Below are 18,602 nucleotides of genomic sequence, written 5' to 3'. Positions count from 1 at the left end.
TAAATATTATCTGGGCAGTCTTAAATCTTCTGTGGACTTACTCTTCCAGCATCAAAACTTTAAATATTATGCAAATGTGTATACAGTTTTAAAATGTTGCTTTTCTGTCTTAAAGATTCCAGCGGTACTCCAAAGAATCTTACAAATAGTAGGGGGAGAATAAGAAACCCCAACTCAAAGGAACTGAGCGCTGTATTGAAAACATATGATGGTGCCTTTCTGGATTTTCTGAAAAAGTGCCTTGTGTAAGATAGCTTTCATTTGTTTTGCCCATTGCATATATAGGCTCTTAAACCCTGCTTTTCTGTCCTTACAAAGGTAAAGGTACCCTTGACCGTTAGGTCCAGTCGCAGAGGACTCTGGGGTTGCGGCACTCATCTCGCTCTATAGGCTGAGGGAGCCAGCGTTTGTCCGCAGACAGCTTCCAGGTCATGTGGCCACCATGACTAAGCTGCTCCTGGCAAAACCAGAGCAGCGCACGGAAACCCCGTTTACCTTCCCGCCGGAACAGTACCTATTTATCTACTTGCACTTTGATGTGCTTTCAAACTGCTAGGTTGGCAGGAGCTGGGACCGAACGGGAGCTCACTCCGTTGTGCGGATTTGAACCACCGAACGTCTGATTGGCAAGCCCAAGAGGCTCAGTGGTTTAGACCACAGCGCCACCCGCGTCCCTCTTTTCTGTCCTTAAGCGTTGGTAAATGTCTAGGGCTGTGTTATGGTAGCAATGTTTGATTTGCTGATTCCCCATAGTGCCAGAGTATGTAATGAAAATGTTTTGCGGAAGGAAGCAGCATCTTAATGAGGAATGAAAAAGTAATAAAGGAGGCCCAAAAAACCCTGAAGGACTATTTTGAAATTAATCTGAAGACAGGAATGGGCAAAAGGGTGATTTGGGATGCAAGTAAAGCTGTCATGAGAGGAATTCTGATACAGCAAAATGCAATAATGAAAAAGCAACAAAATGAGAAAAAAAAGAAAAGCTATTGGATCAATTAAAGGATAAAGAGAAGGAATTAAGGTCGGATCCAAAGAATCAGCAGATTCAAAAAAGTATAAAATTTATTACGAGTACAGTATTCGCAGATATTAAATCAAGAAATAGAATGGAAGGTTAAAATGATGAATCAAAAGACTTTTGAATCAGCCAATAAATGTGGGAAATTGCTTGCATGGCAGCTGAAGAAGAGACAAAAAATGAATACAATAACAAACATCAAGATGGAAGAGAAGATAATACAGAACCCTGTGGAAATAAGGAAGAGTTTTCAAAATTATTACAAACAATTGTATAAGAAAGATAAAGAACAGATGGAAAAGAGAATGTGCCACTTTAAAGAACATATTGGATGTGTTCCAAGTGGCTGGTTCACACCATGTGCTAATGGAGAGTTATCCTATTTATGTTTTCCATAAACTTGCTTGGACCCCATGGCAGACATGCAGGGAAGAGGTCCGTTGATAGACAAGTTTTAAAACCACTAAGTTAGGGTGATACTAGATGGGATCACAGTCAGCATCTGAGCTGAGTTGGCAGAATTAAAGACATGATTTTAGAAGTGTAAGGCCACACTCACTTGGTGGCTTAGGAGGTATTGGTGGTTGGGTGCAAAGGTGGCTAAAGTTAGATCTATTGCTCTTGAAGCTCTGTCTCCCAGGACCCACCTGACTCCTTTCAATGCCTGTTAAAAACTTACCTATGCATTCTGGCATTTCCAAACTGATCTCCCTCATCTATCTTTCCTCTTCATTTTGCCTGCTTTCCGGCTCTAAGGTCCTCTGCCTTTTTTGGGGTGCAGTGCCTATATATTAGACACTCAGATTTTTGCAGAGTGAATTATGTGACGTGCAGTGATGAAACTGCTGTGAAAATGCAATTACTGTGCAGTAAGGTCATACCATATGAATGTGGTGTTTTCGTGTGCTGTCACATGTAGGATAACGTGAGTAATAATCCCCATATGCACCTAGGTTTGTATTACAGTGGTACCTCGCTTTACAAACACAATTGGTTCCGGAAGTCTGTACTTAACCTGAAGCGAACTTTCCCATTGAAAGTAATGGAAAGTGGATTAATCGGTTCCAGGCGGTCTGTGGAGTACTTAAACTGAAGTGTACTTAACCTGAAGCGAACTTTCCCATTGAAAGTACTGGAAAGTGCATTAATCGGTTCCAGACGGGTCCGTGGAGTACTCAACCTGAAGCGTACTTTACCTGAGGTATGAGTGTAATTGGTTCCGGAAGGCCGTACTTAACCTGAAGCGTACTTAACCTGAAGTGAACTTTCCCATTGAAAGTAATGGAAAGTGGATTAATCCGTTCTAGACAGGTCCGCGGAGTACTGAAAATACTCAAATACTCAAAATACTGAAAATACTCAAACCGAGGCATACTTAAACCGAGGTATGACTGTATAGCAGGCACATCCAACAGGTAGATTGTGATCTACCAGTAGATCACTGGATGTCTGTGGTAGATCACTGCTAGATCACTGGCACCCCTAAAAAAAGCTCACCCAAAATTTTCCTCCTCCCTAAAAAAAGCTGAACTATGACCTGAAGCCCTAAACAAAAATGGGCCTCCCTCCCTCCTAAAAGAAGCTCAACAAGTTTGACCTAAACCCCCCAAAACAGGGCTTCCCTTCCTTAAAAAAAAAACTCAACAGCTTTGACCTGAACCCCCCAAAAGGGGGTAGATCACTCCCAGTTTTTAACTCTGTGAGTAGATCAGAGTCTCTTGGGAGGTGGCCACCCTTGCTGTATAGAATACATGTGCATAATGTTCCATACTGATGTTCTCTCTATGTTTTATGTCCAGGTGGAAACCTTCCCTGCGCATGACTCCGGAAGATGCAATGCGCCACTCCTGGATGCAGGACCCATGGTTACATAAAGCAAAGCAAAAGCCCAAGCCTCCTACAAAGTCAGGCGAGGCAGAGAAGAAGGAAAATGCTCATAAGAGTGCGCAGCCAGAAAGAGGTGAACTCATAGTTCTCGGTTCTTTCTTTCCCCCAAAATGAATTGTCTTTAAATAGGTATTTCAGAGTGAGACAAAACCAAAACCAAAACCAAAACACCAGGAAGCATCTGCCAAATTCAGCAGCATCTTGAGGTGTGCTTCTCTCTCTTGGGCAGTTTGCATGCTATGGAAACCAGAAAGGCCACATTATGGGATACTAGTAGCAGAACTCAGCTTCCAAAGAATTCCAACTCCACATAAAGAAGCAGCAGCAGCAAGTTTCCATCCATTATGGTCGAAAAGATATGTTTGAAATAGTCAGTGCCAGAGGACTTGTTGCATAAGATTTTCAGTGATTGTATGGTGGGGCTGTAGCACAATATATGCCTCCTTGCCCCTCCCCATGACAGGCAGGAAAGCAGAAAAAAATATGAAAAAGAAAACTATTTCCATGTAATTTATTGCAAAATTGCATAGCGCTTTGAAAAACAGATTATACAAAATAATAGAAACAATGCACATTTCCTTAATTTGCATAGCCTATACATTTCACAGAATCTATTTGGTTACCTTGCTGCCCATTTCGTTGCTTTCTACCCTACTCGGTTTTCTGCTCCCCTGAAGTGTGGCGAGCAGGATAAAAGTATGATGGGACCGTGTTCAGATATCCGCAGGGAGTAGGTTGCACCTGTGTGGGCAATTTCTGAAAGTAGAGGACCGTGCAATTGCCACATCTCAAGTGCTCTCAAGCTCTGGTGTCCATGCTTGCCCCTCGTCAATGGAAAGGACCCCGGAAAGCCCTTGCCACCCCCCCCGGTTCCTAAATACTCTCAGCCCATGGCAATTGTTCCCTGGACATCATAACAGCCTCCGTCAACCCAGAAATTGATGTGGGGTGGCAGGGGGAATGAACTGAAAATATAAACATCATTTTCCTTGAGTGTTATCCTCCAGTTCCAAGACCAAGTCAACATGTGTACACAAACACACACGCTGTTTGCTTTGGGGTTGGAGGAAGTCTGTTTTCTGCTACTGAAGCTATCACTGTGATGCATTTGCTAAGAAAACAGGCCATTTGATGTCTGTTTCCTGAGCCCAGTTCCCCCTTGCCTTCAGCTGTTTCAGGGATAGAGGTTGGTCGCCTATGTTTGCCCTGGAAAGAGAGGGAGAAAGGAGAGACTGAGAACAGAGGAAGCTTTTATCTCCCCCGTGTTTGATTATTAAGGTCGAGAGAGTCTATCAGTGATGGGCAGCTACATGTTTGTAGTGTGGAGAGACAAAATCTCTGCTCCACTTGCCCGGTGATGGTAGCTTCCAGAGAACTATCTCGCAGAACTATCTCGAGATCTCGCTGGAAGCTGCTGCTACTGCCGCCATTTCTCCTGGCTTCTCTGGCAGTTGGCAGCAGGGAGGAGCAAGGGTGATCATGGGATTCTGCTGCCCATCATAGCTGCCAAGTCTCCTGTTTTCCCCGGGAAATCCCCGTTTTTCCAGCTGTTCCTAGCTGAAAAAACAGAATTTTTTTTTTGTTTCCCCCCGGTTTATTCTGGCGTGGCGGCCATTTTGGAACTGGGCGGAGCATGCTCAGAAGTGACTTTTGATGCTGCTCTGCCCAGTTCCAAAATGGCTGCAGAGCGACTCCTGGCGTGGCGACCATTTTGGAACTGGGCAAAGCAGCACCAAAAGTCACTTCTGAGCATGCTCCGCCCAGTTCCAAAATGGCGGCAGCGCTACTTCCGGTCTGCTATTTCCGGCCCGGCAACTTGGCAGGTATGTTCCAGAGACATCTCGCAGAACTATCTCGAGATCTCGCTGGAAGCTGCTGCTACTGCCGCCATTTCTCCTGGCTTCTCTGGCAGTTGGCAGCAGGGAGGAGCAAGGGTGATCATGGGATTCTGCTGCTCCTGGTGGTGGCTTCAGTCAGCCTCATAGGTGGGCCTGCCCTGGTGGTGTGCTAGAAATACTGGTTTTTGTTACACATCTCAACCTTCCTGTTCTTTCAGCCCACTGCACTTCGACCTGCACCACTCGCAGAAATTTCAAACAGGTACAGGTATCTCTAGCAGAGGCTGCCTTCCTGAGGCATAACCCTCCCCACAAATTTCAGAGCCACACACTCTTCCCTGTACAACATGCATTTTACTCTTCTGTCCAAACGCAGGAAAGCTCGGCAAACATTTCGGTCAACCTGCTGTTCTCTGCCCATCGCAATCCCAAAGCATATTTGTGACTAAGGAGAAGAAGGCATGGGTTTCTTCTCCATCTCTTGCTGTCAGGGCTAAGAGCAGCCTCAGTATTGGCCCAGTAGAACTGCCTTGGAGAACAGTCTGAGCATGCTCAGAGCTGGTTTCCATAAGGCCACACCTCAAAGCACGTCCGTTGCAGCTAGCCAGGAGAAGGCTGTTGTTGCCAGTTGGTTGTTGCCAGTTTCGATAGCTTGTTTTTATAATTAACATTTGTCAAGAGAGAGCAATGGTAGACAGTTGTATGTATGTTTCTAGGTTTTTGCTTAATTGTGTTTTTTGTGAATAGGGGAGGAGGAATGAGAGGAGAAATCTGGCTTCGGTGTGTGTAGCAACGTTCAACACTTTGATTCACAGAACTGTAGAGTTGGAAGGGACCACAAGGGCAATTTAGTTCAGCCCCCTGCAGTGCAGGAATTTTTCACCCAACATGGGGCTCGAACCTTGAGCAAATTATATGTTGCTTAATATATAACCTCTACAGTGGTACCTCGGTTTGCGACCGCAATCCGTTCCGTGGAGGCGGTCACTCGCCAAAGCGGTCGCTCACCGAAGGCACTCTTCTGCGCGTGCGCGAAGCACTGATAGAGTGCTTCTGCGCACACGCGAGCTTTGATCGCTTTTGCGCATGCGCGAGCTATGCAGATTGCGTTTGCGCATCCGACGCCGCGGAACCCGGATGTAAAGACTTCCGGGTCTGCGGCGGTCGCTCGCCAAAGCAATCGCTTGCCGAGGTAGGCGTAAACCAAGGTTTGACCGTATATAAAAATTGTGGTCTGCAAGAAATATTAAAATTATGAATACAGTTAAAAACAATTATAAACTATGCCAGCATCCATATGGCTGGATACAAAAGTGTTTTAAGCAGGTGCCAAAACCTTCTTTAAATACCTTCTCTGTATTTATTGAAGTCCTAAAGCAATTCTGGATTTGCTGCTCCCTGTGATTACTACATTTTCTCTTTAATTTTGTGCCTTCCCTTTTCTGCAGATGAAACCGCACGGCACCAACCTGCTGGAGAAATAAAATCAGACCCCTCTGAAAAGTTATCTGTTCCAAATCAGAAATTATCTCCCATCATAACCTCCCAAGATGCAAACGAAGAGGAAAAGGAGGATTCAAACAAGCAAGAAACTCCAGAAAAAGAACCGGAAACCCTGTTGGACAAAACTGTTAAAAGAGAACAGAGAGACCATAGGACTGAGAAGGTCATGCACAAAAATACAAGCATCTTGCCACCCATCAAGTACAAGCAATGACTAGTCCTCTTTGCATATCATTTGTGGTCTGCTTTTAGGTAACTTTTTTTGCTGCAAAATGTTCAAGAACAGAAATTTAACATAACTATCTGTTTACTGTCTGTGCAGATTTCTTGGTGTGGAGGAAGATTGTATGAGTGGAAATGGGTACTATTTTACAGTTCAAATAGAATATATTTTGCTCTTCTGTTGAGGGACAGAAATTAATTTTGATCAGAACAAGGGTGGGGTTGAACATTTTACTCGTGAGTACTGCAAGGTGAAGAAATACGACCTCTGTCTAACCTCCAAGACATTTCTTGCACAGCTCATGTTGTTATTTCAGTTAGGGGTTTGGTTTTTTGAGTGTCATGTCGTATTTTATTTATTAAATTTGTATACCGCCATATATCCGAGGACCTCAGGGTGGTTAAGGACACCAGAAGCGACAGGTGTTAAAAACAACAACAACCACAACTTAAAACATTCCCCAGAAAAAGAAAGAAAAAATCAGAAAGAGCAGCAAGATAGGGGTACCAGAGCTCTGCCTTGTGACCCCAATTCAATAGATGGGAGCCCTATAATTTGCACAATAGTGATAAAGGGGCATTGTGTGAGACCCCTGTACACACACACACACACACTTTAAAAGCCTTTTATATGTGCTACCATTCCAGTTTCCAAGATAATCTCTCACATGAATTTCATAGAGATCTTGAGAAAACAACTTTTTCTAACTGTGTTGTTGAAATTCCATGTTTGCCCTCCGTCTCCAGTGACTGGTGCCACTAGGCCACTGGAAGCAAAACAGCCGGCTTATGCTCAGGTGAGAAGCAAACGGAATAAGGGGTTTGGTGTTAGAGGCCACCCACAGAAACGTCACCACGCATGTGACAGGACACCCACGAAGAAAAGAAAATTTAAAAGTGCTATCAATGAACTTCAACTCCAACAGTGACTGCAGATGTGTATTTTACTGGGTTTTCCAGAAATGTAAAGAACAGTCTGGGCTAATAATTTGGTAACAACCCTGAAGGAAATAAAAGGACCCAAGCAAAGGAGAATGTATTTTAATGACGGGGCCATTTCAGTCACTCTTGTTATATGAGTTTTGTTGAGGTGTCAACAAAGAGAAAAATTCTAGAAACAACTACAGGTGAAACTCGGAAAATTAGAATATCGTCGAAAAGTGCATTTATTTCAGTAACGCAATTTAAAAGGTGAAACCAATATATGAGATAGATGCATGACATGCAAAGCAAGAGTATGTCAAGCCTTTATTTGTGGTCATTGTAATTATTTGACGTTAGGCAGGTCAATTATAAATGTAATCTAATTAATGAAATGTAATAGCGATGTTTATTTTTGTATTATTGTAACTATTTGTTTTATTACTGTGGAATTTCCAAAAGAAAGCATTTGTAAAAATTAAAAGGAAAAAAAAGTTGCATTGCTGAAACAAATGCACTTTTTGACGATATTCTAATTTTCCGAGTTTCACCTGTAACTAGAGGAGAGCTGATCCTGGAGTTAATCCAGAATGCCTCCAGGATCTGGTGTGAGGTGCAGGTACAAATAAGAATAAGGGACCACAGTGCTATCAATGTAAATGGAAAGTTGTCCAGAAAGTGCAATGGGGTCCCTTTTAAATTTCAAAGGAGAATAATTTCCAGAAAATTAGAATTCAGTACTTAAAATGAAGGTCAAAAAGGACCAAAGCTCAGCTAGAATGTATACGAAGGAAGGCTGCTTCAAAGTGAGGCCAGGAATCACCATGCCTCTTCCAATGTATCACAGAGGTTCCCCATTGTTAAGAGAGCTGATAGCTACCTCCCAACTAACTATTCAGGGCTGTTAAGATGGTCTCTATGATCTGTACTCAGCTGAGGCATGTGAACATTGGGCGAAAAGCTGTCAATGGCAAATTGATCCAGTGAATCTTAACCCATAAAGAGCTGAGTACAAATAAGTGAATGCACAGCGGATCTCACCTGTGGTCCGACAGTTCCTGCCCTTTGAACTGAGGACACAAGAAACCACACTTCTTTTCTGTAATCGCATTGGCAAGGAACTTAGAATTGTTTCATCCAAACTCAAAATAGCATTGCCTTCTTAATAGTAAAGGTTTAGGGATCTTGGCAATTTCAGTTGGCAGAACATGAGACTCTTAATCTCAGGGTTGTGGCTTCGAGCCCCACATGGGTGTGTGTGTGTGTGAAAGATTCTTGCATTGCAGAAGATTGGACTAGATGGCCCCTGTGGTCCATTCCAACTCTATGATTCATAAGCTTGTAAGTCAGCCTGTTTAGCCACAAGCTTATAATAAACTTTAGAGCTCCTAGTACATTTGTAAGGAACTTCCAAATCAGAGATTTCTTTAATCAAGGAGGTTCTAGGTACTTTACAAAAAGAGAGAGGTAGTTTCAGACACCTCCCTCTGGTTTCTCATGGTTACAAATTTCATGGCATCCCATGGTGTCACCTGGGAGAGCTCAGGCAAAGTATTTGACTCAAAATATTCAGTTAAAGAGGATTTAAGCTTATCCGCCACAAAAAGGAGCCTTGCTGGCCCTAAAGTCTTGGATGTAAGGAAGATATTGCCAGAGTAATAAACTTTGTGTGTGTTGCATGAAAAGGTGTACTGTAGTTATGTTCTAATGCAGGCTTCCTCAACCTCGGTCCTCCAGGTGTTTTGAGACTACAATTCCCATCATCCCTGACCACTGGTCCTGCTAGCTAGGGATCATGGGAGTCGTAGGCCAAAAACATCTGGAGGGCCGAGGTTGAGGAAGCCTGTTCTAAAGGATAGAACTCCATGCATCAGTGAGGTGAGACTGTTAAATATAGGAGAAAATGCTACGTGCTACTCCACCCTTCTTATTACTTTAATCATTGAGGTATCCCATGCAGGAAGGGTAGCTGGTGGTGGGAGTTGGGACAGTAGACTGTTGTCAAAGACAACTTCAAGTCCCCAGTTGTGCCATGACGAAACAGATAGCGACCCTTGGGTTCCCAAAGCAAACCTACCAGTTGAGAGGAGCAACAGAAGATGAAAAAGGTGGTAATAACCACCACCACCCCTCAGGTTTAGGGCTTCCAAATGCAGCAAAATATTATCTGATGCAGCAAAATATTATCTGATGCAACAACCTGTAAGCTTGCTAAGGGTGGGGTCTTTCCGGTGAGAAGGGACACAGGTGGCGCTGTGGTCTATACCACTGAGCCTCTTGGGCTTGCCGATCGGAAGGTCAGCAGTGCGAATCCATGTGATGGGGCGAGTTCCTATTGCTCTTTTCCAGCTCCTGCCAACCTAGCAGTTCGAAAACATACCAGTGCAAATAGATAAGTAGGTACCACTGCGGCAGGAGGGTAACTGGTGTTTCCGTGCTCTCTGGCACTCGTCATGGTCCTCCGTGCACCAGAGGTGGTTTAATCATGTTGGCCACATGACCTGGAAAGCTGTCTGTGGACAAACGCCGGCTCTCCTGGCCTGAAAAGCGAGGTGAGTACTGCATCCCATAGTCACCTTTAACTGGACTTAACTGTCCAGGGGTCCTTTAACTTTACCTTTTACGTTTCTGGTGAGTTTCCCAGAACAAAGCAATATCTGGATCAGTCTTTCACCAGAAAGCTTCATTTCTGGGTGGTTGTTTTTTGCTGATGTTCCCAGATCATTAACATTAAGCAAAACCAAATTCGTTTTAGCCATGACTTGGTTGGAATCTCATAATAGCACAAGGTTCCACAACACAGATGATTTCGCAAAATGATTAAGGTAGCCATAAAATCTTGATTGCTGCGATAATATTGAAATTACTACTTTCTAATGGAAGCATTGGAGGGAGCCATGTGGTTTTGAACTCTGTAAAAAAATGAGCTTAAGAGGAGGAAATGATGCTTTCAACAGGAGTGGCATCTGAACTCTGATCACCCACATAATTTTGTAAGCATTCATAAACGATGGCTTGCAGTGTCAACTTGAAGTCTGAGGGTATGGCCGGTCCCTCTGTCAAATAAGTTTTGTGCTCCTGTGAAACTCTAAATCATTAGTGCAGGGAGGCCTCAAGGCTCTGTGGCCTCACTAATAAGCCTCTTTGCTCTAGAGGAACGGTAAGAGACAGAGTATAATTCAAATAACATTGGTGACAAAGAATGTAGTATTTAAAACATTTGCAACAGAATAACTGCTGCAAGAAAAACAATTTAGATCCAGCCTGCTGCCCACCTAAGTCCAGCATCCCATTGTCACAGAGGTTAACCAGATGCCTGTGAGAAGCCAGGGAATGGGACACGAAACCAAGAGCTTCTCTTCCCTCCAGTGGCTTCCAGGAACTGACATTCAGAAGCATTGACGCCTCCAACTGTAGTGATAAAGCATAGCCACCAAAAGCCTCTCCTCCATGAATTTGTCTCCTTTTAAAGCCATCCAAGTCGGTGGCCATCACTGGAGGAGCAAGTTCCAAAGTTGGACTCAAATGCCCCATTTAAGTTGAAATGCCTAGGAATGAAGACTGCCCCACCACTTAAGTATTTCCTTTTATTCATTTGACTGCTCAGCAGGGGAAGATTTAGTAAAACTCATAACATCATATCTGACCAATGAGTGCTGTGGAAATTAATGCTGTGACGGAAGAGAAGCCTGCGCTTGGAGGGGGGCAGGGAGAGGCCGCCGTGTTCACAGGTTTTGAAGCAGCCAGTCCAGAACAGGCAGCCGCACAAAGTTGCCCAAGGCCTCCCCCAGCTGCCTTTCCTTCTCATACTTCAGAACTGCCTGCATCACTTCTCCTACGCTGTAGCCCCTGTCCACGGCCACTGTGGAGAGTTGCTGAAGCTGTTGGGCGAAAAGACAGCGATGAGTGTGATTTATTTGGAGAGCTGGTATTGGTTCATATTCCCCCACCAGAACTTTCACATTCCCACCCTCCTCCAGCATCTGCCCAATAGCCAATTTCCAAAATTATTTTCTACTCAAGACCAAAGCCCAGTTTATACAATCAGGCCCAGCTGATACTGCAGCACAGGGGTAAGTCAACATAGTGCCGTCCAGCTTTTCCAAACTAAATTTCTGTTATCCCTAACCGTTACTCATGCTAGCTGGGCCTGATGGAAAGTTGTAGTCCAAAACATCTGGAAAAAGAACATTGCCTAGTCGGTCAATTCTTTAATGCAGTCCAAAGACCCACAAATAGATTCCAGTACATAAAAATACAAAATACATCCATAATACTTGAGCGTCGGATAAAACTAAGCTTGTCTCAGACCTTTAACTAATACAAAGTGCTCTCTGATCCTGACCACCTCAGAAAGAAACTTGGCAACTGCCAAAGATACGCTTGGAATCCTATCCTCTAATAGGTGCCTAACATGAAATTGTGTGGGTCTTTCTGGAAGGTTTGCACTTAAAGGAATAATCTTTTGTTGTCTGACCTGCTTGTATAGTCTGCAGGCCAGTTGAATATGCTGTATAGATTCTACTACCTGATTTGTACAGGGGCATAAGCTAGCAGAGTAGGGAATACTCACAAATTTGCCTTGAAGCAATTCAGAAGGAAAGAGATTCAGTCTGTCCTTGGTAAAAAGCCTGCGGTAGTTGACCACTGTCAAGTTCTTTAGATATTCAGCTATGTAAAGTGTCCCAATATACTGTAAACTCACAGCTCTTGGTGAGCAGAATGAGTATGAACGGGCCTGCAGATCACCGTACGCAATGGCCCACGGTTTTGTTTTAGTGATTTAAAGGCTATGTTGAAGCCCAAGTGTTCAAGAAGAGATGGGGACAGCCCAATTGAGGAAGCTTTTCGGGCGTTGAGCTTGGACCAGCATCTTACGAAATTATTCTGAGCTACGTGTTGGAGTAGTCCTGTGCCCAGTTTGAAAACATTGACCTTAAGCTGGTATTTTAAGGCTGCCCACCAGACCCTGGTCAGTAGAGGGCACCGCCCAGTTTCCATGAGATCTGGAGGAGAGGCTTCAAGAATTTTGCCTGGAGATTATTCAACTCAAATGTTATTCCTCCACCCCAGATATTAGAGGCATATAGTAATTGGGCAGCTGTTTGGGTATTGAATACTTTGACGGTAGGTGGAATATACTGCCCCCCTTTGGTAAAGAGTGGCCGGCTGACTACCTTGTGCTTTCTGGAGGGCCACAGATCTATGGGTGGTCCATGTCGTCGTGTGATGGAATGTCGGCCCCAGGTATTGAAAGCTTCTAATGCCTGTCTAGTGACCATTTGCATTGGGAAAATTTCTTCTCAAAACCCAAGATGTTAGATTTCCCAAAGTTAATTTTTAGATCATTCTGTACGCAATAAGACATGAACCTCCTTAGTTTCTCCTGGTCTGGAACATTACAGAATGGCTGCGTCATCAGCATATAGTACTAATGGTGTCCTCCTGACCCCAGGTTTGGGCATGTGGCCAAGTGGGTCATCCTCTAGGTCATTTATAAATATGTTAAACAAGGATGGTGCAAGGATGCAGCACTGTCTGATTCCTCTAGACAGAGATATTTCACTTGAAAAGCTGTCCCTGGGTACCACATCTGACTAATAGCTTGCTATTACTATAAAGGGTCTTGATGTCAACCAGAACCTTGTCCTACTTTCCCCATAACTTGGCTCTGGTGATGGAATTGAAGGCTGATTTTTGGTCCATAAAAGCTACATACAGTTTGCTTGTAGAGGTCTCGGCAAGGTGGAATAGAACTGCAGTGGTAACTTGGTTTGCATACGTTTTGGATTACAAACACGTCAAACCCAGAAGTGCGTGTCCTGGTTTGCAACCTTTTTTGGATTACAACCCATTTTTTCGGGATTACGGAAAAAATTATTTTTGGAGGCCCCATTGGTGAAAGTGCGCCTTGGATTACAACCTGTTTTGGTTTACAAATGGGCCTCCGGAACGGATTATGGTTGTAAACCAAGGTACCACTGTATACAGTGTTTGGAAAGTTGAGTAGTTCTCTCTAAATGTAGCTTGTATCTCAATAAAGATGCTATTAGCATTCAGAAAGGCAGGCAGTCTAGTGCAGAGGTACCGGTAGCAGGCATAATTTCCCCCTTTATTGATAACAAGCTAATCGGTCTATAGTTCTCTGGGTCACTGGGTTGGCCTTTCTTGAAGATTGCATTCACTATTGCTTTGTTTCTTGCAAAACCCAGATGACCACTGCCAGTGTCTCTATGTAGATATTAAAGAGTACAGGGGATAAAATAGGGCCCTGAGGCATCCCATAGGACAAAGGTCATGTAGGCTAAATACCGGTAGTATCACCATCATCTTGGACAGTTCACAGACCTAGAACTGGAACTACCAGAAAACTGTGTTCTGTGGTTCTGTACCAACTAAATGTCTAAATTTGACTAATGGTACCAAATACCATTTGAACAAGATTAAACTCATCCAATAGCAACATTATAATCAGGGCTTTTTTTCAGCCATAACTAACCAGAACTCAGTTCCGCCATCTCTCAGGTAGGTGCCATTGCCATTCTAAAAGAATGAGTTCCGGCACCTATTTTTCTAGAAAAATAGCACTGATTATAATGGTGCAATTGGAGCAGTTCTCCAGGGCTCAAGCCTGCAAGGGGGCCCAGACTCTGAGCTTTCACTTAAAAAAAAGTCTCTAGCATTCTTGGAAAGAAAGTTAGGAAGCAAAATATTCAGGCAACTTTCTAAGCTGCCTAAGTATGAGAAGAGGCCAGCCAGGGTGCTCCCACCTTTCAGTGTTTTTCACCAATGAATGAAGTAAAAACTGTGACTGATGATTAGTGAGTTATTTGGAATCTTTGGGGTTCTAAAGAGCTGCTGTTTTCTCCTTCCATTTGAGCAATTTTCTTTTCTGCATGGAAGCAACCTGAGCAGAAGGAGAGGTTGCAGCAGGAGGAAAAGAGATGAGAGAAGGGGATGGGCAAGAGGGAGAGTAACCGAAATTGGAAGATGCTTCCCCAATACCCCTGCCTGAAAGGTTATCTGTGATATATCAGGGAAATACAGAGGCAACAAAACTTATTGCAATACATGCACAACTTAATACTACCCCACGCAAATGCCCCCACTAGTTTCCCCCTCCCATTTACCTTATTCAGGGTCTCTTCATCATCATCCATGAAGTACAACACAGGGACGTTCAGCTGAGAGGCTGCTACCCACTGAAGAATGGCTTGAAGCTGTTTGTTTTGAATGTTCTCCGGAGCATTCTGGTTGGTTACAACCACTTTGCGGCCAGACAGTGTGTCTTCCCCTGACCCTATTCGGCTTTCTGCAGAATCTGTGGCCTTTGCATACAGAGGCCCGCAAGCATCTTCCCCGTCTCCCATATCCCCCAGAGCTGACTCAGGATTGCTGTATTTGGCTATCATGAGACACAATTTGGTCACTGTATCCACCAGGTTGTCAATGAACGGCCCGCTGCCTCCTTCCTTCCTGTTGACGTCAAACTGATCCAGAATCATTTTGGTCAGTCCAGAAATGGCCTCCTCATAGGAGTGGTCTCCTTCGGTAGCGCCTGAAGGCCCAGGTCCCTCGGGGCATTTGTAAGCGCTCTTGTAGGCCTCGTCTGCCATCAAAGTTCCAGCGTTTCCTCCTAATTTGTTGACCGTCTCATTGATGAGCTTTTGCATGAGCATGACTACGACACTTGACATATCATTTTCGGCATTTGTCTCACACTGCTCGTCGTCACTTTGCTTCAGCGATTCAAACTGTTTTGCTAAAGGTAGTGGACAGGCATTGCCACCTTTATCTTGAGACAAGAACCCGAAACCGGTTCCACCCACCTTGCTGCTCCTACCACATTCGGCCTCCTTCAATGCATTCTCCTGCTGGACTAGATGATATTGTATCAGCAGTAATGCTGTCACAATCAGGTCTCTTGCCCAAGAATCTGTTGTGAGGTTGGCAAGATCTGGATTTTCTGGATTCCACCCAGCCTTTGATGACTGGGGATTTGTACAGTCGTCATGTTGTTTCTGGTGCCACATGGTGAGGCCCTCCTTTATTATGTGGTTGCCCACGGTTTCTGCACAGGTCATTTCTTTTTCTTTACAAGATTCTGTTTTCGTGGCAGAAAACCTCATGTTTTGAGACTTTCCATCATGTCCGGACCCTGTCTTGACACTTGCAAAGGCCATGCTCTGAGACCTTCCCCTATCGCTCACGTGCTTCTGTACAATCAAAGCATTGTGTAACCGATTCAGCATGGCTTGGACAATTTCAGACGCCTTCTGACTTCCCTGGGTGAAGAGGCTTCGCTTCACGGCTGAAACAAAGTCAGAGTCGGTCATGAGCGTTCCGGTGACATCGTGTAAGTTCTTCATGCAGGAGTCTATGAAATCAGACACAACCTCTTTGGAGTGCTTCAGCAGAACCTTCTTCAGCACTGCACAAGCAATGTTTGAGTCGTTCACCTTCACCTTCATGGTCTTCATAACCGAGACCATCATATCTGAAACCACGTTGTTGGCATAAACCAATATGCCTTTGCTCAGCGAGTTGCCATACTCGTCTTGACCAAAGCGCTTCTTGCGGTTGCAGCCTTTGATCCCGTCCCTGTAAGGGTCACTCTTATTAGGTATTTCGGCATTTTCTTCTTTGTAATAAAATGTGGTTTTCTTCTTAGAAGCTGGAGTTTCTTCATATTCGCCTTCACACATCTTGGGTGGTACATTGTGCTTGATGTCCTCCGTGCCCACCCCGATAGACCTGTGGCCATGGTCCCCAGCAGGGCCATAAAGCGACTTATGTATGCACGTGTTGTTGCCATCTGACCGGTCGGTCATCTCTTTCCGGGCCATAGCTATGGCAAGGTTGGAAAGCCTATTGCAATAAAAAGATACGTCATCTGGATCAGGATTTGTGTTTGGTGAAGTAGAGCCATCGCTTTCTTCATCCTTGGATTCCTTCTGACAAGCAGCCTTCATGGACAAGTGAAAGGTGGGAGAAGCCGTGTTGGACCTGACGTTCACACTGAATTCCTCATCGCAGACACTGAAACCGCCCGGGGAACGTACATTGCGTTGCGGCATGTTTTGCCTCGTTGTGGATGGGTCCCTCGATTTTGCTCCCCCTGCGTTGTTACTGGCATTCAACACATTCTGGACTCCGATGGCACAGTTTTCCAAATCTTTTCGGAGCCAACTTAAAACTTTGAGTGGATCAGGGGCAGTTTGCTGACAAAGCTTCTTGGATGAGTCGGTCTAAACAGTAAACAAAAGACAATTTCACAACGGTTTAGTTCCCGTGGTTTTTGTAGTCACTAAGTACAACTTCCTCGCTCTTTTGATTCCGGGAAACACTGAAAGTCACAAGTGCCATTCTAATGGATATGGATTGCCTAGTCTGTGCCACCCGGCATTTTGTCACCCCCTTCAGGGCATCCATCACGCCCCCCCTTCCTCTGCCCCTGCTCGCATGTGGAGGAGTGAGGGAAGGCAGGGGAGACAACGGGGTAGGGCTTCCTGTGGGGTTTCCGCCCCTTGTCAGCCAGGTGAATAAATAGCTATATATGATTTTCGTGTATACGTGCTGCCTCTGGAATATAACCCCAATGTGTGATGCAATTAGGCTATACAGTGGTACCTCTACTTACGAATTTAATGTGTTCCAAACGCACATTTGTAAGTAGAAAACATTTGTAAGTCGAATCCCATAGGAATGCATTTGGAGAAAAAATTCGTAAGTAGAAAAAATCCTATCTAAACCACATCCAAGATGGCGGACGGAGCTCCATTCGTAAGTAGAAACATTCGTAAGTAGAGTTATTCGTAAGTAGAGGTGCTACTGTAATAGAAGTCTCTTTCTGTTTCATGGGACTTACTCCCAGATAAGTAGATACGGGATGGGAAACCTAGGCAGGCATGTCCAAAGTCTGTTTTGGGGCCTAATCTGGCCCACCGGTCGGTTTCATCTGGCCCCTGGTGCAGTTTGTTTCTTGGGGGGGGGAATCCTTTAAAAAGCTCAAAAAAACAAACAAAGCTCAACAACTTCTATCCAATAAAAAGTAAAAAGCTCAACAACTTTGGGGTAAAATTGTAAAAAAAGCTCAACAACAACTTTGGTCGGCCCTTCGGTCGGCCCTCACACATGTTTACTTCATCAAATCTGGCCCTCTTTGAAAAAAGTTTGGACACCCCTGGCTTAGAGCTAGTACTGGGAGAAGCAGGGTCCTTGTGCCTTGTGCCCTGTGGCAGGCAGAAATTCAACAGGCCTTTTCTGGTAAGGAAGCAGAACTATGGGGAAAAGCTTCACCAGTTCAGATTCTGTCTGATAGACATTACATTTGTGGCTGCTGGTTTATTTTGGGGCGTTCCCCTCCACCTGCAAAGGAAAACACATTTTATGCAAATCTGTGTGCTCTTTGTCACTGGGTCAGAGAACCCAATTCACATATAGTATACTGGACGCAGGAAATCCTGTCGGCACCTGAGCTCAAACGTAAAGGATCAAACACATCTTCAGTACTATCACATTAAGAAGCAACAACATAGTCTCCCGAAAGCAATTATGCCGAAATAACTATCAACTTCTTACTGCCCAGTTCTGGTCTTCCTCATCACTTGCGGTATAACGATCAACTTTACACAATCCACTCTGGCTCTGCAACCAGTCGATACTCTCTGTCATCTGCAATAAAGAGGGAATACAACCAAAGTTAAATTTCCAGGGGGCCATTAATTCAGCTTAATTCAGATTTATTTGTACTGTACCTAGTTACCAGACCTTTACGAATCAAAAGGGAATTATGTATTTGTAAAAAATTAACACAAGTTAATGTCAATAAAAACAAACACAGACTCAAATAGAACTCTATAAAAGCAGAAGCAAACGTCTGGATTTCAAAATCACAACATTCAACCCCTTTAAAATTATGTAAACCCTAAATAAAACAAGGCGTTAACTTAAAATTCTGAGGCTCCCTGGCAAGACACAACATTCTCCCTTTAAAAAAAAAAAATCCCTATCATCTATTACTGGAGGTAGGAAACACAGAGTTTTCAAAGTTACATATCTACAAAAGTCCACAAAGTAGATTCATGGGGCTCAAACCCACAACCCTAAGATTAATTGTCTGATGCTCTACCCACTGAGCTATATCAGTGCTGTATCAGCTCTGCTAGTGCATTCACAGCCCTTTTAAGCAATCCCTCATTTTAAGCAACAGC

The 18,602-nt window shown here is 44.2% G+C and overlaps 2 protein-coding genes across 2 annotated transcripts in view; one reads left to right on the top strand and one right to left on the bottom strand.

The window, feature by feature from the left end:
* Positions 1–6,653, top strand: part of DYRK4 (dual specificity tyrosine phosphorylation regulated kinase 4) — a 38,930-nt gene extending 32,277 nt beyond the window's left edge. The window contains exons 16-18 of the mRNA XM_088669989.1: positions 116–245; positions 2,818–2,978; positions 6,192–6,653. Coding sequence (XP_088526115.1) covers positions 116–245; positions 2,818–2,978; positions 6,192–6,460 — 560 coding nt within the window. The 3' untranslated portion in view covers positions 6,461–6,653. The remainder of the gene's footprint in view (positions 1–115; positions 246–2,817; positions 2,979–6,191) is intronic.
* Positions 6,654–9,304: 2,651 nt separating this feature from the next.
* Positions 9,305–18,063, bottom strand: AKAP3 (A-kinase anchoring protein 3). Its single transcript, XM_035138491.3, has 3 exons — positions 17,971–18,063; positions 14,520–16,637; positions 9,305–11,270 (listed from the first exon to the last, which is right to left on the bottom strand). Exons 1-3 carry the CDS (start codon positions 18,061–18,063, stop codon positions 11,115–11,117), a joined length of 2,367 nt encoding a protein of 788 aa, XP_034994382.3. The 3' UTR covers positions 9,305–11,114.
* Positions 18,064–18,602: the final 539 nt, after the last annotated feature.

This window comes from Zootoca vivipara, chromosome 5 (genome assembly GCF_965207765.1).
Source record: "Zootoca vivipara chromosome 5, rZooViv2.hap1.1, whole genome shotgun sequence".
NCBI lineage: Eukaryota > Metazoa > Chordata > Lepidosauria > Squamata > Lacertidae > Zootoca > Zootoca vivipara.
The sequence above is the reverse complement of the archived record's forward strand: the minus strand, read 5'-3'. Positions and strand labels throughout refer to the sequence as shown.

Bases quoted from the DNA above. Each gene is read 5' to 3' on its own strand.
- AKAP3 (XM_035138491.3), bottom strand. From the start codon at position 18,063: ATGACAGAGAGTATCGACTGGTTGCAGAGCCAGAGTGGATTGTGTAAA. The intron at 16,638-17,970 runs GTAAGAAGTTGA...TTTACTGTTTAG, and splicing joins AGGAAGACCAGAACTGGGCA to ACCGACTCATCCAAGAAGCT. The intron at 11,271-14,519 runs GTAAATGGGAGG...TTCGCCCAACAG, and splicing joins ATGAAGAGACCCTGAATAAG to CTTCAGCAACTCTCCACAGT.